This window comes from Cryptotermes secundus, unplaced genomic scaffold (assembly GCF_002891405.2).
Source record: "Cryptotermes secundus unplaced genomic scaffold, Csec_1.0 scaffold960, whole genome shotgun sequence".
Lineage (NCBI taxonomy): Eukaryota > Metazoa > Arthropoda > Insecta > Blattodea > Kalotermitidae > Cryptotermes > Cryptotermes secundus.
The window spans coordinates 700762-719182 of NW_019727111.1; the positions used below are offsets into that span (position 1 = coordinate 700762).

The 18421-nt window shown below is 44.5% G+C and overlaps 1 protein-coding gene across 2 annotated transcripts in view; it reads right to left on the reverse strand.

The window, feature by feature from the left end:
- LOC111864519 (dorsal-ventral patterning protein Sog) overlaps positions 1–18421 on the reverse strand; it is a 270870-nt gene that overhangs the window by 18758 nt on the left and 233691 nt on the right. For both annotated transcript variants that reach the window (XM_023851818.2, XM_023851817.2), the window contains exons 4-7: positions 5275–5340; positions 3852–4123; positions 3213–3340; positions 588–822 (exon numbers count right to left, since the gene is read on the reverse strand). In XM_023851818.2, coding sequence (XP_023707586.1) covers positions 588–822; positions 3213–3340; positions 3852–4123; positions 5275–5340 — 701 coding nt within the window. The remainder of the gene's footprint in view (positions 1–587; positions 823–3212; positions 3341–3851; positions 4124–5274; positions 5341–18421) is intronic.

The following is an 18421-nucleotide window of genomic DNA, read 5'->3' on the forward strand; positions in this document are numbered from 1 at the left end:
CAACAACTCCGGACAGCGTGGCTAGCAGCACGGCGCCAGACGACAATTGTCCGATCAAGGCTACATAAGGAGCAGCGAAGGCTATTCACAGTCAGTCAGTCAGTCAGTCCTGGAGCTACCTCCGAGTCAGTCCTCGAGCTACCTCCGAATTAGTTCCGAGTTAGCCAGCAACCAGACAGTTGTATTGTGGCATTTGGAGAGTACTATTTGTGATACTGCAGATAGCAGTAATTGTAAATCTGTAATTTGGGTGATTGTAAGAGCGAATGTGAAATAAAATTCGCTATATAAAATACGGCGTGAAGTTATTTGTCGCGATATACGTCCCATACGCGACAATATGATCATTCACCACACTGAACCTGATGATGGATATGAAGGAGATCTCTGAAACATTGGTTTTTAGCTTAACTTTCACATGATTCACGGCCGGAGAAGAATTTAGCACATTCATCATAGTGAAAGCTTAAAATCTTATGTAATAATTCTGTATGAAAATTATTAGAAAATTCAAAATATATAGGATTATGTTTAATGTTTATTATAGAGATATTATCCGTGTATGGCTGGCTACTTGTAATACTAACCTCTTGCAGTACTATTTGCTGCTTTTCTAGTGATTCAAGCCGCACAACTATTGGGACATCAGCAAACTCTTCAGGAGAGAAGATGCCATTGAACACTATTGACACGTGTATTGAAGGGGCAGACGAGGATGCAGATATGATGGCTGTCCCTCCGGCACCATTCATCGTTAATGAATCTGTCCCTGGAGCTGGCTGCATGAGTGATGTGAACAGCTCGGTGCTCAGGGATCGGTACCTGCAGCAACACCATGTTAAACACGTTTATTTATGTCACTGCAAGGGCACATTCCACGAAGCACAGTTTTCAATGCAGTAGAGATAAAGAATAATGTTGCATGAGTGCATTTGACTGAGGGAAAGTCAATGGAACAAAAAGAAACATCTGCCTCATATTATCACAATTAGATTTTTGTGTGAAGTCTGTATATATTATGCACAAAATTAGCAAAATGCTGGCTGAAATTTCAATGTGAAATTACTGTTAAAAACAAACTCTGTCAAATTATACCTATACTGAATAATTGGGAAAGTTCTCTGCAATGCTCCTGGGCTAATGCACATTGATCATGGTCATGAAGAGTTGTGCTCATGCCCCCTTTAAATTGTAAGTCACTTGGGTTTGGACCTCACTGTAATTCTACAATAATTGTGGTTAATAAAGTGTTAAACCTGAAGTTCTTATGACGGCGTGCATCTTCTGGGATGGGATGCCTGGAGTCTGGAAAAAAATTGCAGACACTTTGGAGGAACATACAGCCTCCAGATTCAGGGTCAAAGAGTAAACCATGCATGCATCCATCTAGAAGCAACATAGCAATCCGTTTCTTGCTGGGTGCTTCCTTGGTTTACTGCGAAGATGGAAAAATTATTCCCCATGTGGAGGCAGGTTAGAATACCTCCACCATAGTCCTGCGAGTGGTAGAAGTCGAAAAAAGGGAACCCGGTGCCTGGGGGTACAACTGGGTCACCCTGTCACTGGGGGACATAAATTCAGTGATCTGGTCCCCTAGTTTTTTGGGGGGGACATAAGGGTGACGATTTTGCCCTACAAAGAAATGTAAAGTAAAAGTAAAGGTATCTCTGTAACAGGATGTGGAGGCCCATAGGGCTGTAAGATGTTGAGGTTCCCATATTTTCTAGACAATCAGCTCATAGATGGTGGTAAGGTTGTCAGCTTTACGTGCCGGCTGCCCGTTATCCCCAAGAATACTTCAAGAATATTCCTGGTACTCATTTCTGTTAGAGGCTGAGTCGACCCCAGGGCCATAGTGCAGATGGAAGGATTAAGGTAAACTGCAAAAATTCACCTCATTGGGATTCGATCCCATGACCTTCCAGTTTGTAGCACAGTGCCTCAACCAACTACAGGTTGCAAAATCCTAAGCAGTGGATACTGAATGGTCTAATAACGAGGAACCGACACATCTGGCAGTATCTTCACAGGAAGGCTATGGTTATGATGATGGTGGTGATGGTGGGAGACATTATACTCATATTCTTCCAAAATGTCGGTAAACTTCTACCAGACTACAGAGCATCACATCCCAGAGGAGTTAGCAGGAGTTTCCAAGATGCACACACAAGCTGTTGTAGTAGCAAAGGCAGAACCTTTTAATAGGCACACAGGAGAAGTGATTTGCTTTAATAAAATTTGTGTATTGAAATGTGAGTCCCTCATTTCATTTAAATTATAACATACTACTTTGATATTAATACAAACATATGTAGTAAATGTAATGGATCATATCACATGAAGAATATTGCCTTAGGGAGCCATGCCGTGCAGCCTCACGTTTCAGAGAAATATGCCACTTCCATATTCATGTTCCCAGAGTAAGTTTTGCTCAGCTTGCCACCTGTTTCTGCAGGTTTGCTTGGCATTTCCTTTGAAATTGAAAAAGGAGACAATAGGTTTGTTCCTTCTAAACTTTGGGCTCTCTCGAGCTGCAAGGCATTATATGGCATTCTTCATAGTCGCTACAGTGAGAATCTCAAATCCAACATCTTAAGTCCTAGTTATCTATGTTGTTGTATGACACACACCATCAATGATTCCAGCTCTTGGCAAGGAATGAAAAGAGGTAACTGGTAAACTATTTGAATAACTGCACATGCGATCCAACCCTTTTACGAAATGTGGTTCAACCACATCAAATTATTTTTTGGAAGTTCAAAAACATGGCACCACTTCATTTTTAGCTACTCTTAAAAAATATGTCCAGATTTCATAGAAAATGTAAAAATCCAGACTGTGTCCAGGTGGACCACAACAATGGATGGTGAAAAGCTGTTTTGAGTCTGGCATAGGATCACAGTGCACAAAAGTGCGAAGCCATACTGGGTCTGGATTAGGACCACAAAAGAGAAATCGAATAACTGGACCAAGCCAGTGTCCAAACTGCAAAGATTTAAACATAATCAGTAGCTTTGGAGATTACAATGATTTTCCTAGCATGTCACTTTTTCTTTTAATCATATGATGATCATCAAAATCGAGAACATTAAGTTGTACTCCTATGTTCCCCAAGATTGTCTTGGTGGCTCTAGTGTTGCTTTTGTTGTTCCAATGGACCAAGAGGGAATGGCAATTTAATCACATGAATGATATATCCAGAAAGAGCTCACCTTGCCACCTGGCCACTCAGAATATGTTGCTCTTGATCTGCAGTACCCCACAGCAATGAGACAAACATCCTCTCTTCCCTCAGCAACCTGCGATACTCTCTTGGCACTCTCCGCCACACGCCACACACCTACACAAACAGAAACACATAGAAAGCAATGCCGACAATTTATAAAAGAGCATTTTGGACAGTAAAACCGGCGATTAGAAGATCAAGTTCTTTCATTAAACACATGACCACATGCATTTCATCAACTCACGGTCATAATATTAATCCCCTCTCCTTTCTTAGCAAACCTCCCGCGGCCCAAACGTTCTGTTATTCAGACAGCACCAGTTGAGCTGTGCCTACATTTCCAAACAAGTTTAATTCTAGTATTCATTCATTCATCAATGGCTCTACAGCCATTGGGGCCTGGCTTCTTCTTCAGTTCCACAATCTTTTTTACACAGATTGTAGGACTCCTTGGACGAGTGATCATCTCGTTTCAAGGCTGCTACCTACACAGGACAGCACAAACACAGAATAAACGCACACAACAGACATCCATGCCCTGAGTGTGATTCGAACCAATGATCCCAGCGTTTCAGCATGCAAAGACAGTTTAATTCTAGTATAGTTTAGCGAAATATAAGATTACCTTGCCAGTTACATTTTGATATACACTGGTAACTCCATCAATGAACAAGGCTTGTTCTCCCAGAATATTACCCTCAAAGTCTGAAAACTGCAGGGCACGAGGGCGGTATAAAGGGTCAGACACATAGAATGAGTAGTAGAGGTTCTTGCGATGGAAGGTGAATCTACCAGTGGCAACATAATTGTTGTTATTTTGGTGCAAACTGACAGATGGTGACCCGTCTTCTCTATGAAACATGGATGATGTTCGTCCAGTCAGTAATGTGGCGAAATCTGCAATGAGAAACCAGGAGGCTTGTATCTTCAATTGTTTTAGAAAGCAGAAATCATATGTACTTAATTCCAATTAATATCACCAGAGAGAAAGTGGGCAACAATGATTACACTGATTTCTTTAACGTTAGTAAAAGCAGCCTGTAATTTACAATTTTTGTGTGTGTAATACTACTATCTGTAAGCAGACAGGATAGTGCAGTAGGTATAGTGTCTGGCTACGGGCTAGATGACCAAGGGGTCAGAGACTGAGTCCCAGTAGGGTCAAGAATTTTCTCTTCTCCATGACATCCAGGTCCACCCAACTTCCTATCCAATGGGTACCAGGGGCTCTTCCCCCGGGGGTAAAGCGGCCGGGGCGTGAAGCTGGCCACTCACCTCCAGTCAGTGCCGAGGTCAAGAAAATGTGGATCTATACATCCACTCCCCAATACGGCTTCTAGGCACAGTGCTCAATTAGTTAAGCACAGAGACAGCTCTACCTTTATACTGCTCACTGAGATTCACTGATGAGCCTCACCATACAAATATTGGTGCTACTGCTTGCTCCCACATTCGTTTTCAGTCTACGTGTTACCAATTGATAATTTGAGGCCGGTATTTAACACCGTCTCTTATGAATAACACGCACAAATAATCAATATTAAACCATCACCGTTGTATAGTATACGACACTTTACATCTTTAAGAACTACCCCATCGGGACGTATGTGGGGGTGGAGGTATCACCCTACCATTCTTGACCTCAGAATTAGATGAATCACTTCAAAATATTATCAATACTCACGAAATAGACACGATACACTGAAACAAAGGACGGCTACATCATTCGTGACCTAGTATGTAACTGAAGTTCATGCAACGTGATAATGCTCAACAAATCGTTGCTATGGTAACAAAAATTGCATAATTTAGAGCTTTCATCTCACCGTTACATTCATTTACATTGTGTGTGGAAAGAAATATGAGGATTGGTTGGTTTTTGAAAAGGTTCGCCGCGTTTTCCATACTATGTGCCGCCAAAATAATGCATCAACTCTTTGCTTTGTGCCTCTCAACAGACAGTTCATGTATAAGTGTTGTGCCTGAATTACTCTCCTACCCAGTTCATCAGTTATAAACGAACACAAAAAGAAATGGTTCCCACTTACGCTTCATGCTCTTCTCTTCTTCCTCAGGTGTAAGAATGGACGGAGTTTCCTGCATCACGTCTGGACCTGAAACAATTGCATGGAATTCAGTTTTGAGCCTGCCAGGAGTGGACGAGTTCAAGTGAGGAATGGAGGCATCAGAATTACTCGTATTGAGTGCAGTTCACATGAGAGCTGAAAGTCTGGCTACGATGAGAAGACTTTGTGTGCGCTATAGTACCGCGATACTTGGAGTGTGTAACTCAGTGAGACTCTCACAGTTCCTGTGTAAATATCCATTATGAGGAAGTGGCTAGTGGAGACTAATAGACTGAGGACACTAGCGTGTACGTAACGGTGAACCGCAAAGTGCGTACATCTGCGATTGCGCTGTAATTACTTGTAGTTCCGAGTGGTGTGTATAATTTGTCAATAAATTTATTTATCCAATCCATAGTACTTAAAACTACGCTATAATCTGCATTAACATCAGAAACATATCCGGAATCAGTCAACAAGTCTCTCATCGTCTTCTGAGGCATTGCGTATAAACACGACATATCACTAACGACTTCTATGCAACATAAATAACTGCTTTGTTTATTGTTTTAGCATGTTTATAACGTCTACATAATACTTCGAAACATTAAATAAACATTTTGCTGCCTCAGCGTCAGTTTTATATATAGGTCCTATGGCGTCCGGCCACTGGACTTCTACGGCATCCAACACTTTCTCTGTCACTGACCATCCGTCTCTAGGGTCTCTAGGGTGGCATGTTTCGTGATGTTCGTGATGCAACATCTGGCATTTGACAACGCTGTGACTTTCGTCTCAATTTTGTCGTTTCCGTCCGACTGCAACCGTTAAAAAAGGGTATCCCTTTTTGTCTCACATCATCACCCTTGCCCTGCCCGGCATGGGAGACCCTACCAGTAGTTACGCTACCGTCCGCATAGCTCTCAGGATCATATGACTGCGTCAAAGTAGGGATACCTGCGGGGGGGGGAGTCTGTCCACCACAAATCTCACGCGACATCGAACCCACGCTATCAAGGTCCCCCCCCCCACAAATAAGAAAACACATGGCGTAGTTCTCAATTCCTTGAAGCCGCACAGAGTGGCTCAGCAACAGCGCTCTAAATTCCTCTTCGCGAGGTTCTAGGTTCCAGTCCCTTTGGGGACACTGGCTTTCTTCAGTCTCTCCAGGCAACGCCGGGTATCATCTCTATTTAGAACATGACCTGTTCCTTCCAGATCATTTTCAATTCATCATTCGACGCTAAATCATTCAGTTCCTGACAGCGTAGTGTAACAAAAAGAATTCTTCAAAACTGAAGCCACTGGCAACACGAGTGCCGAGCACGTGACTCTGCTTTAAGATGTGACAACGTGTAGCACGGAAGATATTCACCGACGTTTCGGAAAAACGTGCTACATCCATATACATTCTGCGACATCGACTGATTGCTTAAGATATGCCTCCGAAACGTCGGGGAACATCTATTAGACAGTGTCTTCCTATCCCCAGGTGACTATTGTTTAACGACACTGGCAGCAACCAGCCTATACAGCGTCTAATGGTAGGATGGCTCATAACCTGGGAAGTATGTGGAAGGAAGCTGTCGTGGCCTACACGAGGCACTATCCCGGCATTTGTCTAGACGCGCTGGGGAAAATTACGAAACCTTAAAGTTCTGTAATACTTTGCTTCCCAACAGCTGCATGCACCGACGTTTCGTAAGAGTCTCACCAAGGAAAACACTTCCTTTACTCAGTAACTATACGAGAGCCGGGTCAGATACGAAGCTCCTGAGGAGTGATAATGTGCTGCCTGATCAAGGCTATCGCATACATCAGGTGCCGGTACCAGATGGGAGTAAAGCAATGGTGGGAAAAATACTGGAAAGGGAAATACGAAGACACAAAGGAAGAAGCCTGCTCCACTACAATTCTGTTTATTATGAATAGCGAGATTAATTAGAATGATCAAGTCAAAAAGGATGAGATGGGCAGGGCATGTAGTACGAATGACGGCGAAGAGGAATGCGTATAGGTTATCGGTGGGAAAACCAGAAAGAATTTCTAGATCGTTTACTCAGTCTGTAAGATTCCTTGGACTGGGGATCAGCCCGTCGCAAGGCCGCGACCTACACACAGAATAAACGCACACATACATCCATGCCTCAAATGAGATTTGAACCGACACCCAAGTATCTGAGCGGGCGAAGACAGTTCATGCCTCAGACAGCGCGGCCACTGTGATCGACATCGACTGTTTTGGTGCCCAAATTACTCGAAAAATCGAGTCTATATGCAGGTAATCGATTATATTATGGTTCACGGTTATTTTTAAATAAAGAACTGTGAAGAGAATACAAAAAATAAAGGTAAAAAAGGTAAAGCTATCACTGTAAGATGCCGTGAAGGCCCATAGGGTTGTGAGACGTCGAGACTCCCACATTTTCTAGACAGTCGGCTCACAGATGCCGGTGAGGCTGTCAGCCTTACGCGCCGGCAGGCCGTTCTTTATCCCCCAGGAAGATTCTTGGTACTCATTTCTGTCAGAGGCCGAGTCGATCCCAGGCTAGAAGGATTAGGTAAATTGAAAAAAAAAAGTACCATGGCATCGGGAATCGAAAGAACGACCTTCCAGTTTGTATAGCATACTGCTTCAACCAACTACGCTACCGCGTGCCCCAACATGTACAAAATATAAAGTTAGAAGCAAATAAGATCTAATATTTTCCGAAGACGGTATGTTAACACAACTACTGTGTTTCTGGGCATTATCCGTCGTCCTGTTTTTATTTGAAACACGTTTCGAAGGCTGCATTCCGTCTCCAGAAACAGGACGACGGATAATGCCCAGAAACACAGTATCTGTAACTCTAAAAGCAGTTGCGGTGTGTGGATATGACAGAGATGTTACATGCGTGGGAGGGGAGAAATTCGAAGAATGTGTAGCGACCAATATGTGAGCAAGGGGTTTGCAAAATAAAAAACTAACTAAAAACCTTGGAAGTAAGAAGTCTCTGATGTGGTAGCACATATTACAAGGAGAAGGTTACACTGATATTGGGCATATGATAAGGGTAAACGTTAAAGGTAACAGGTCCCTGTAAAACGGCCGCGGAGGCCCATAGGGTTGTGAGACGTCCAGGCTCCCACATTTTCTAGACAATCGACTTACAGATGGCGGTGAGGTTGTTAGCTCTATACGACGACAAACCGCCCTTTACCCTCAGGAAGATTCATGGTACTCATTTCTGTTAGAGTCTGAGTCGACCCCAGGGCCACAGTGCGGATGAAACCGTTATGTCAACTGAAAAATCCAATTAATTCATCGGGAATCGAATCCGCGACCGTCGCCTTGTTTTAAGCCAACATTTGGAAGAGAAAGTGGACAGAATGAGATGCGTGGGAGATGTGGAGAATGATTTACGAGAGATGGATATAAAGTGGCGAAGGAAAAAAAAAAGGCATGTAATGGATAAGAACGGGTGTTTGTCCTAACTGAGACCAGCGATATTAGAAGGCCGTGGAGCCATGGAATGAGTATTATTATTAGTATTATTATTAGAGGGGGTGGGTTTTCCCATGCACTTAGACCAGTTATTGGTCCATTCTGCGTCCCCCTTTAATTTCTACTGTCGCCATACCCTACCTGTACTGGTGCGTGCTATCAGCCCCGTTCAGCCAACGAGGTCGGCCCTCGGTACCTGGTATTTCCCCCATCTACCAGAGGCATTGGAAACTACTTGGGCGGGAAATGTGTTGCCTAATTTTGCTCAGAGGTCTCCTAGAGACATGTGGCTCTTTTACGTGCCGTATATCTACGACACGGGACCCAATGGAACGAGTAACGTCAATAAGTTCTTGATTTATTTAACGACGTTTCTGAACTGTATTTCTTGCACAATGTTGAGCAATAAGATGAGGATTGCTGTCTTTTACTACATGAAGCAACGCAGTCCAGTAGACATTCACCACTAACCCTTCAGCCTCCATCTTCAGGGTAAGGGGCACCGAATTCGTATGAACCGTTGGTAGGAGTCTACCAGTCGACATGGCAAATCCTTCATGCTCACGGCGAGGGCACACCAAGGAAACTGGTTACCGCAATTTCCGAGCATTGTTATCAGCCTCAGTTGGAACACATGCTACTGTATGGGGAAGCGCAAATTAAGGAAACAGCAACGAAACTAGAGGAATGACTGAGAAAGTCAACTTCCAGGCAACGAAGCATGCCAATCTTCTCACAATTGCGTTGCCGCGTGGTTTCCTAGTGTCAGCTGTTCTATAACGCGCTTCGGTGGTTAAGACGGCACTTAATTCAAATTAAGATATTGTGAACAACTACTCCTCTGTGTGGGCATGCTAATTTGGAAACCAGTCGCCTGCTCGATATCAACGACATTTCTCGGAAATTGCGTCGAGTTGCAGTTGCTACTTTCTTTGGTGTGCCCTTGCCCTCGAATGGATGAGTCTGTCGTCTGCGGAGTCGACCCAAATGGGAGGATAATCCCGCGAATTGAGGTTTCCATGGCGTATGAACTTTCAGAGGAACACACTGGCTCCATCTTCAGGATTGATACTGCGATATATGTACTCACCCACCACACCACTTGGTGTCACAACACACATGTCCGTTCCATTATTCTAACTTTTGTCCAAAGGGAGCTTTTAACGCAGACAAAACGTGTTCATATTTCCAGTCGAAATATCAGTGCCAAATGTGACAAGGATGCGTGGTGGTTTTGCCATCCCTGCCCAGAATTGGCGTCGCTTCGCAAATTCCAAAGATTCCCAGCCACAAACATCTCTGTACATAGCCGCAGACACGCAATACTTGTTTACAGATGCCAGCTTCGGTATAATGAACGGGTCCTCTCTGGGAGAAAGATCGTGTGATGTAATATATATGGGACGGTTTTTGATAGACTGCCTTTCCTCAACTCGGGCTTGGACGGGTGTTCCAGCGGAAGGCATCTCACGTGCTTTTGATAGCACGGCTAAGGGCCGGTTATTATGATATTCACATCATACGAACAGTATAAAACTATTCGCACAGCGACCGATAGGAACATCATTCGCTTCTAGGCTGTGATGCCATGAACTATGGTAGAAGCTGACCGACGTTTCGGAATAACGTACTACTTCCATCTTGAGGGGGGAAGAGTAGCAGCAAAGTGAGGTAGCAAGAAACAGTCATAAAGCAGAACTCTGCTTGTTGCTTGCTTTCAACTTGAAGATGTTGGCAGAATGTTCTCCCGAAACGTCAGTAAACTTCTACCACACATAACACGGGGCCATATCCCACGTCTACCGCCGTGAGAACCCTAACTGCACTTTTGTTCTTTTGTACGTGGTCACAGAGCCCTTGAGAATGCGGAGCTGAGGAGAATATTTGGACCTAAGCGAGAGTATTTTTTTTTAATTCGCATAGTGGGGGTGGGGAGTAACACGAGGATAAGCAAACTGCGTGATGAGGACCTTTACAATCTGTATTCTTGACCAAATATTAGGAGATGGATGGCGTATGTACCGCACATCGCAGGGTTGTGTATATACAACGTTTTAATATAAGACATGAAGGAAGGAGAGTGGATTTATCTGGCTCACGATATCGTCCCTCCTGGTTGGCTCTTCTGAGGCCAGTAACAAACCTATTCTTGACCAGCTAATCATATTATTGTGCAATTTGGTAGTTACCAAAATTCGGTGGCCTCATCTTTATGTTCAAGACTGTACGGTGTCACATATTAAGGTTACGGTTTTCGAAATAAATTTCCAAATGGAGGCCCTGTGAAGAGTACGGAATTGACCCCGTGCAGACTCGTACAGTTACCAACGTTTCGGAGCACCCCACTGCCTCCGCCTTCAGAATAGATTACATATCACATCCAGGAAGACTATCTTTCGGGGGAACCTACTGCTACCGCCTTCAGGGCAGAAGACCATGCCATATTACAGAAGAAGTTTTAGATTTTCAAGAAAAAGTTCCAAACGGGTACTGAGATCATCTTCTGAAATTTCATGCTCCGTAATTTGGTAGACAGATACCGATGTTTCGGAGCAGGTTACTGCCTCCATCTTGAGTGTGTCACAACCCAGGTGGAGGTAATCTGAATATTTTGACCCCAAGCCACCTTAGGGTTAGCGATGTTTCTGAAGGGAACAGAATTGCTGCAGTTTCATATGATAATTACAAACATGCATCCCCCCAGCCCACGGCCCCTTGTGACAGCACTGAACGATGGTATAGGATGTTCCTGACATCCAAGGGCGCGGTTCGTTCTATTTCTATTTATTTTGTGTGGTGTGGGCACAGCGGATGTTGGAACACTAATAATAGTTCATCATCACCGTGTGGCACGAAACAGTTGCGCCGATGCACTCCACTGCTTCCATTTGTAACACCCCCACTTCCTGCCTCCCCCGCCTGTGTAACTGAATTTCAATATTCTGTCACTCCCCATACGCGTGAATATTTTTCTAATTCGCTTAGTCCAACTTGGTCCACTCGGCATGGCGGCCACTGATTGGCCTATTGTACCTGCCCTAGGTGATTACGATGATGAAGAATTTGGTGGAATGAAGATTGGCAGAGGAAATCGAAGTACTCGGAGAAAACCTGCCCCAGCGCCACTTTGTCCACCACAAATCCCACTTGACCAGACCCGAGCTCGGTGGGAAGCCAGCGACTAACCGCTTGAGCTATGGGGCTCCCGAGATTACGCGTGAAGCTCAACCCGAACTCATAAAATCCCTTACTCAGTCCACGCCTTACGAAGATTCGCACTGTGAAATTTCTGTCATACGAACTTCCATAGAGAAGCGCTTATCCATCCGGAACGTGCAATTGCTCATCTGAAATTCCTTCCGAACAAAAACGGACACGTGAGAACGATAGTTGAAACAGTTAGTTCGTCTTACGCATTACTCTTATGTGCACTAAATACGCCCCCGACCGCTTTACCTCCGGAGGAGCCACCGGTACAGACTGAACCCCAGAACCAGTCTGGACACTGTGAAGAAGAGGAAAAAACACTTGCTTTTACTTGGAACTGAAGCTCTATTCCTCAGCCGTTCAGCCCGTAGAAACTGTCCTCTATAATATTTGCTTGCATACGGGACCTTCGCCTGACACATGCGTCTAGCTCTCTCGTGGATACTCGCCGTTTCTTCTGAGAAACGCAACCTGAAGTACTCCGGAAGGCTTACATATAAGGTACACGCGACATTGGGACAAGGTCAGCAAGATGAGGCCACTGGACGGCCTTTCGCTGAGCACTGGCGCCTCACAGGCAAGGCCTACTCCTAGACTCTAAGCACCTCTTCGTTGCGAACATGGTTCCCAAACAAATGCACGTATCTGCGCAGGCGCACCGATTTCACCTCCTTTACTCTGTTACTGCTAATATTTCGTAGGCTAACTTTCGGTGCTTTATTTTAAACGTTGTAAAATAAAAGTATTGTCCCTGGGCTTAATTAATTTAGCATTATGCCACGAAAACATGGGGGGTGGGGTGGAGGTACAGCTCCACCATTCCCGACCTCCGCACTAGATGGACGTGAGTGGTCAGCTTCACGCCACAGCCGCTGTAACCCAGGGTTCCAGTACACGTCGGATAAGAGGTTTGAGCCACTTTCGAAGCAGTGGAGGGGAGAAAAATCTTTCACTGCCGGAAATTGAACCCAAGCCGTCCAGCCCGTAAGCCCTTCGCTATACCGACTGGCTTTCGCGACTCCTACGCTGCAAAATAGATGAATGAATAGTAAGGTCCAATATGACAATATAAACTATTACGTGTTTCGGCCACTTACCACCTCATCAGAAGGCGTGCCCAACGCTGGAAAAAAGCATTTTACGTATGCTGTACACTAGTTATAAAGGGATTTATACTGTGGCGTGCCGCCAGGAGACCGGACTGTAGAACGTCCATTGCTGGTCAACGACTAGCAATTCCTAGGCAACGAAACATAAACAGACCGTTGCCTAGGGAAGTGCTTAAGCAACAGTTCCCACAGCAACGAAGCATCCAACAATATAGGGTGTCCGTTGCTAGGCAAGACATGGGTGGACAAGCCTGACAACAATACATGATATCCGTTGCTAAGCAGCGATGTGTTTTCTGTGGGTGATCCGTGCCGAGCCTATGTAGGGAGCAGTGAACACCGTTCGAGAAGATTCGACTGGAAGACGTCGATATCGGGGAGAATTTAACGAGCGATATGGGAGGAACCAAGAACGGAGGCTCCACCGAGAATAGCGGCGCAAGAGTAAAGCCACTGAAGAGGGAACGTGAAGGGCGTTACTGAGAGTGATTACATTTGTGAGTGTAAACAAATAATTGTCCAGTAAACATCCGTCTAATCCGAAACCCATCGTTTCTTGTTGCGTTACCTAGGAAACAAGCGACAATACTATTTGAAATCGATATTAGACTGAAGTATTAATGTAATTAAGTAGTTACTATAGGATTCTGACGATGGAGTATAACACACTGATATGTTGGGTTTTTGGACTTTATCCATCGTCCTGGTTTTTAAGATAACAAATAAAAACACGACGTTTCGGAAACTGGATCTGTTTCCGTCCTCAGGTGAAGGAAAACACCTATTCAGTTGGGTCCCTTAGAAAGAGCTAGCCTCAATCACTGGACAAACCAATGTCACAAAACATGAAGATTATAAACACCTGAGACCAGGCTAAGTCCATGAGAGCNGTATAATTCTATGACAAGTACACAGTTACTACATTAGGACATGTTTCGGCCATTATTTTTAGTCATCATCAGGTGGAATTTACACAGTCACTCTCAACTCTCCGTGATAGCCCCTTTCCATTGGCTAATGCTTACACTGGGGGAAGGTCATGTTGCTGTCCGCAATGCAGGTTTTCAGTTGTAGGCTTGAACAACTGCTACAAATTTGTCCCAGTGTTCCGAAGGGAATGGGCTATTCGCAATAAAAACGTCTCTTAATTTTTCACCAGCCTTAAAATTTGTTTTTATAGCTAAGTTAAGATAGGATAATTTGAACTTATAAAAATTAAACCAATACTGGTTAATTACTACAAAAAAATCCGTGGCCTGTAGTCCGCAAGCGAACTATGTATACCGACCCAGCGACCGCCGCTTGTCGGCAAAGTTAGTGCCAACTTTTGCGGTTAATTACTATTCTTGTTATTATTGCTATTTTATTATGTGTATTTAATTCGGTCGTGTAGTCCTGAGATCAAGACAGAACCGGGATCTGGCAGGGTACGTGTTGTTTTCTCTTGTCGCATAAAAAGGTAAAGTAAAGCTACCCCCGTAACAGCCCGTGAAGGCTCATAGGGTTCGGGACGTCGAGGCCCCCCACATTATTTACACAGTCGGCTCACAGTCGACGGTAAGGTTGTCAGCCCTACGCACCAGCCACCATTTACCCCCCCCCTCTTTCAAGGAAAATTCCAGGTATTCATTTTTGTTACAGTCTGAGTCAACCCCAGGGCCATAGTGTGGCTGGAAATATTAGATAAATTGAAAAGAAAAATAATCCAGTGACCTCATGGGGAATCTAACCCGCAACCTTCCGGCTTCTAGCATAGTGCTTCAGCCAACTACGCGTAGTTAGTTAAGGGCCTATGCTACAAGCCTCAATGCCCCGGGTTCGATGGATTTTTCAATTGACCTAATCTTTCCAGCAGCACTATGGCCCTGGGGTCGACTTAGCCTCTAACAGAAACGAGTACCAGGAATGTTCCTGGGGGGAAAGGGCGGCCTGCCGGCGCGTAAAGTTGACAATCTCACTGCCATTTGTGGACCGACTGTCTAGAAAATGTGGGACCCTCGACGTCTCACAACCCTATGTGCCCCCACGGCCTCTTACAAAGATAGATTTTTTTACTATGGACAACCTACGTTCAGCATAAGGAAAATTATATCTTTGTAGTGTTGGCTATGCTTTCTGATGATGGCCAAGCGTGGCTGAAACACTTAAAGCAAAAAATTATATATTTATTCGTATATTAAGAAGGGGCAAGTCTGAGAACTTACAAAGAAGCGGATGACCAAGGACCTCAAATATAAAATCTCATCAAAGTTGTTGCAACGTTTGTACACTTATAATACAACATGAAATCCCTTGTCGTAGTTACACTGTGAGAATCGACTCGTGATGCACTCGACCAGCAGGGAAGTGAAATCGATAGATCTATCGATATGTGCACGTGCTTCCTGCAGGGGCTCTCACAGATAGCTCTGAGAATGTGAGCGTCCGATACTTCAAACGAAAATAAACCGATAATCTTTCCATACAGTTACTGTGTGTGTGGCTTACACGACATGGAGAAGTGGCGGGAGGGAGGAAGATAAATAAACAAGGAATGTGATAATATTTAGATTGTAATGTGGAAAGCGGAAGAAAGGCGTATGACAGCACAGGTGTGAAACTTGACGTGTGACAAAACAACACGCAGTACACAACTCATACATTACTTTTTGTTTCTATTTCCTGTGAAGCAACAGGCAAGCAACGATATATACAGAGTGTAAATAAATATATGTTACAACGCTCTGTGGTAGATAGATGTGGTCAATCTGATCATATTTGTTAATACACCGGAAACGCTTTGTTTACGTGCTAGGGCCTCTGAAATGTGAAGAAGGACGCCCTTACCTCTTGCCTCTGTGGCTTACCGGTGACATTTACCTAACATTTCTCCAAGAGACCTTACTCGAGCTGCTGGAAGTAGTGCCTTTGGAATCCCGTCGTGAAATGTAGTTCCAGCACGATGGCGCCCCAGCACACTGCAGTAATGTCGTCCGTGAGTGTTTGGATGAAACCTCTGGCAACAGATGGATTGGACTTGGAGGCCCAATCACCTGACCCCCTCGCTCTCCTGACTAGACTCCACTGGATTTCTTTCTCTGGGGGTACATGCAAAGCCTGGCGTACGAGACTCCAGTGGATACACATGATCTTGTGGCAAGAACTGCAGTACCAGCTGGAACCGTCCGGGAAAGGCCGGCAATTTTTCAAAGAGTTCGGCATAACATGGCCAGGCGGTGCAGAACATGAAACGAAGTCGGTGGCCACCCTTTTGAGCAACTTTTATAATGTAAAACAACGATAACATCCCCTAAAACTTATGCATCCTCTCGGGAAACTGTTGTGACCCTTAGTGCCAAAAGGAAGCGCTTCCGGACATGGATATATAAACAAAATATGATCAGATTGAACCCATCTATCAACCGCAGTGCGTTGTAACATACATTTATTTTCACCTTGTATGACATGTTAGTCATATCAAGGGACTATCATTTGGTTCTAAAGGGTTCTGTTGCTTTTTGCTTGGCTTACAATTCAGCTCCAAAATGGCGGCGGTAAGTTCCCACGAAACGCTGGACTTTCTCCGAACTAAACTGCGTTACAGGCCACAAGACCGCTCTCTTTCTAGCCACGACTATTTCAACTTCAAATGTAGTTCAATATACAGTAACTTACCGAAACTTCCCCCTATATTTTCTATAATGGACGGGGTTCCGGTGTACATCACTTCGGAATAAACGCAGGCAGTTCTTTGGTTACCGCGAACTTATGTGATATACGCTCACTGATATCAAACTGTAGCGACTTATTAACTAACATCCATATTCAGCACTTTAAAACAGCTGTTAATACATACACCGCCTGTTTGGAGGTATATAACTGCAGACCAATAATTTGCTGATGGCCTTCGCCAGCATAGTCATTCTTGGTTTCGGGCCCCGTCTGGACCCATAACTTGCGTGTTCTGAAATTGGATCTCCTCTTCGACGAGAGGAGGGCTCTGACTACTGGTGCCAACTACCGTCGACTAACTGAATTTTTGCACGCAATGTACCTTTCATACTCTGAATATACAGCGATTATTTCCATAAACATTAGTCGATAGGTCTGTAATGGAGGTATAAGGACTGAATTATTTAATATTGTGTATATGAATTTGAAGCTTCAAAGGGTCGAAACAAACACGTGCTCTTTAGGGTTCCGAAGGAGAATGTAGTGACTAACATATCCAGGACGCGAGATGTTTTGGTCTGATGGTGGCGCGGCCTCACGCTCTTGTGTTCACTTCCGACAGCTGTAGTCCATCCTAACAGGAATAAATTAATCGGCACAGGAATTCTGCAACTACGAAAGGATGCAATTTTTATCAAATGGGCGTTATGCAGCACTGTTTAACGGACGACACATCGAAAAGGAAAGCGACGAAAACAAGTGGATGGATTTGCCGTCCCGTATACAGAGAGCCGAACATTCTTTTACATACGTAGGCCATTTTAATTTGCATTCATATGTATGTGCATATACGAATATTTATATCATGTGAAGCTATGTATGTAGGTATGTGTGCATACTGTGGAGCCGGGATAGCGTAGTCGGTATGGCTAGTGGCTACGGGCTGGACGATCGAGGGTTCGGGATTCGAGCACCAGTAGGTTCAAGAATTTTCTCTTCTCCGCGTCGTCCAGACCGGCTCTGGGGCTCACCCAGCTTCATATCCAGTGGGTACCGGGGGCTCTTTCCCCAGGGGTAAAGCGGCCGGGGCATGAAGCGGAAACCTGGAGGCCTAATTCACGGCGCAATATCACAGCCCAAGCTGTGATCGTGTCATGATTCGTTAACTGGGCATCAGTAAACGAACAATTACCGCAAAATTTAAGAGTTTTTCTATAACTCGAGGCAGAGCTTCCGCTCCAGTATACACTTACTGACAGCCATCGAAGTTACTCAAATACGGGACATTTTCCATCGTCTCGTTTCGGTTAGAAACACTGCTTCCGTCATCAGATGAAACATTTGGACCCTACTCTATCGAGACAGAGATTACGTCCACAGGATGTATGCAACAGAGTATACTTCGGATTTTTACCTGATGACGGAAGCAGAACCATTTTTCGAAACACTATGTTTGTTTAACTAAAACGGATGTACGGGAAATTTTGATTAGGCCAAATGGTAAGAGTCCAGGTGTTCCTATGCGTTTTTGCGCACCACATAATGAATACGTTCAGTGGCGTGGAGATAGACCTATGGCCGCACCATAGCTTCCCACCGCGGCGGCCAGGGTTCGATCCCTGGTCTGGTCAAGCGAGATTTGTGATGGACAAAGTGGCGCTGGGGCGGGTTTTCT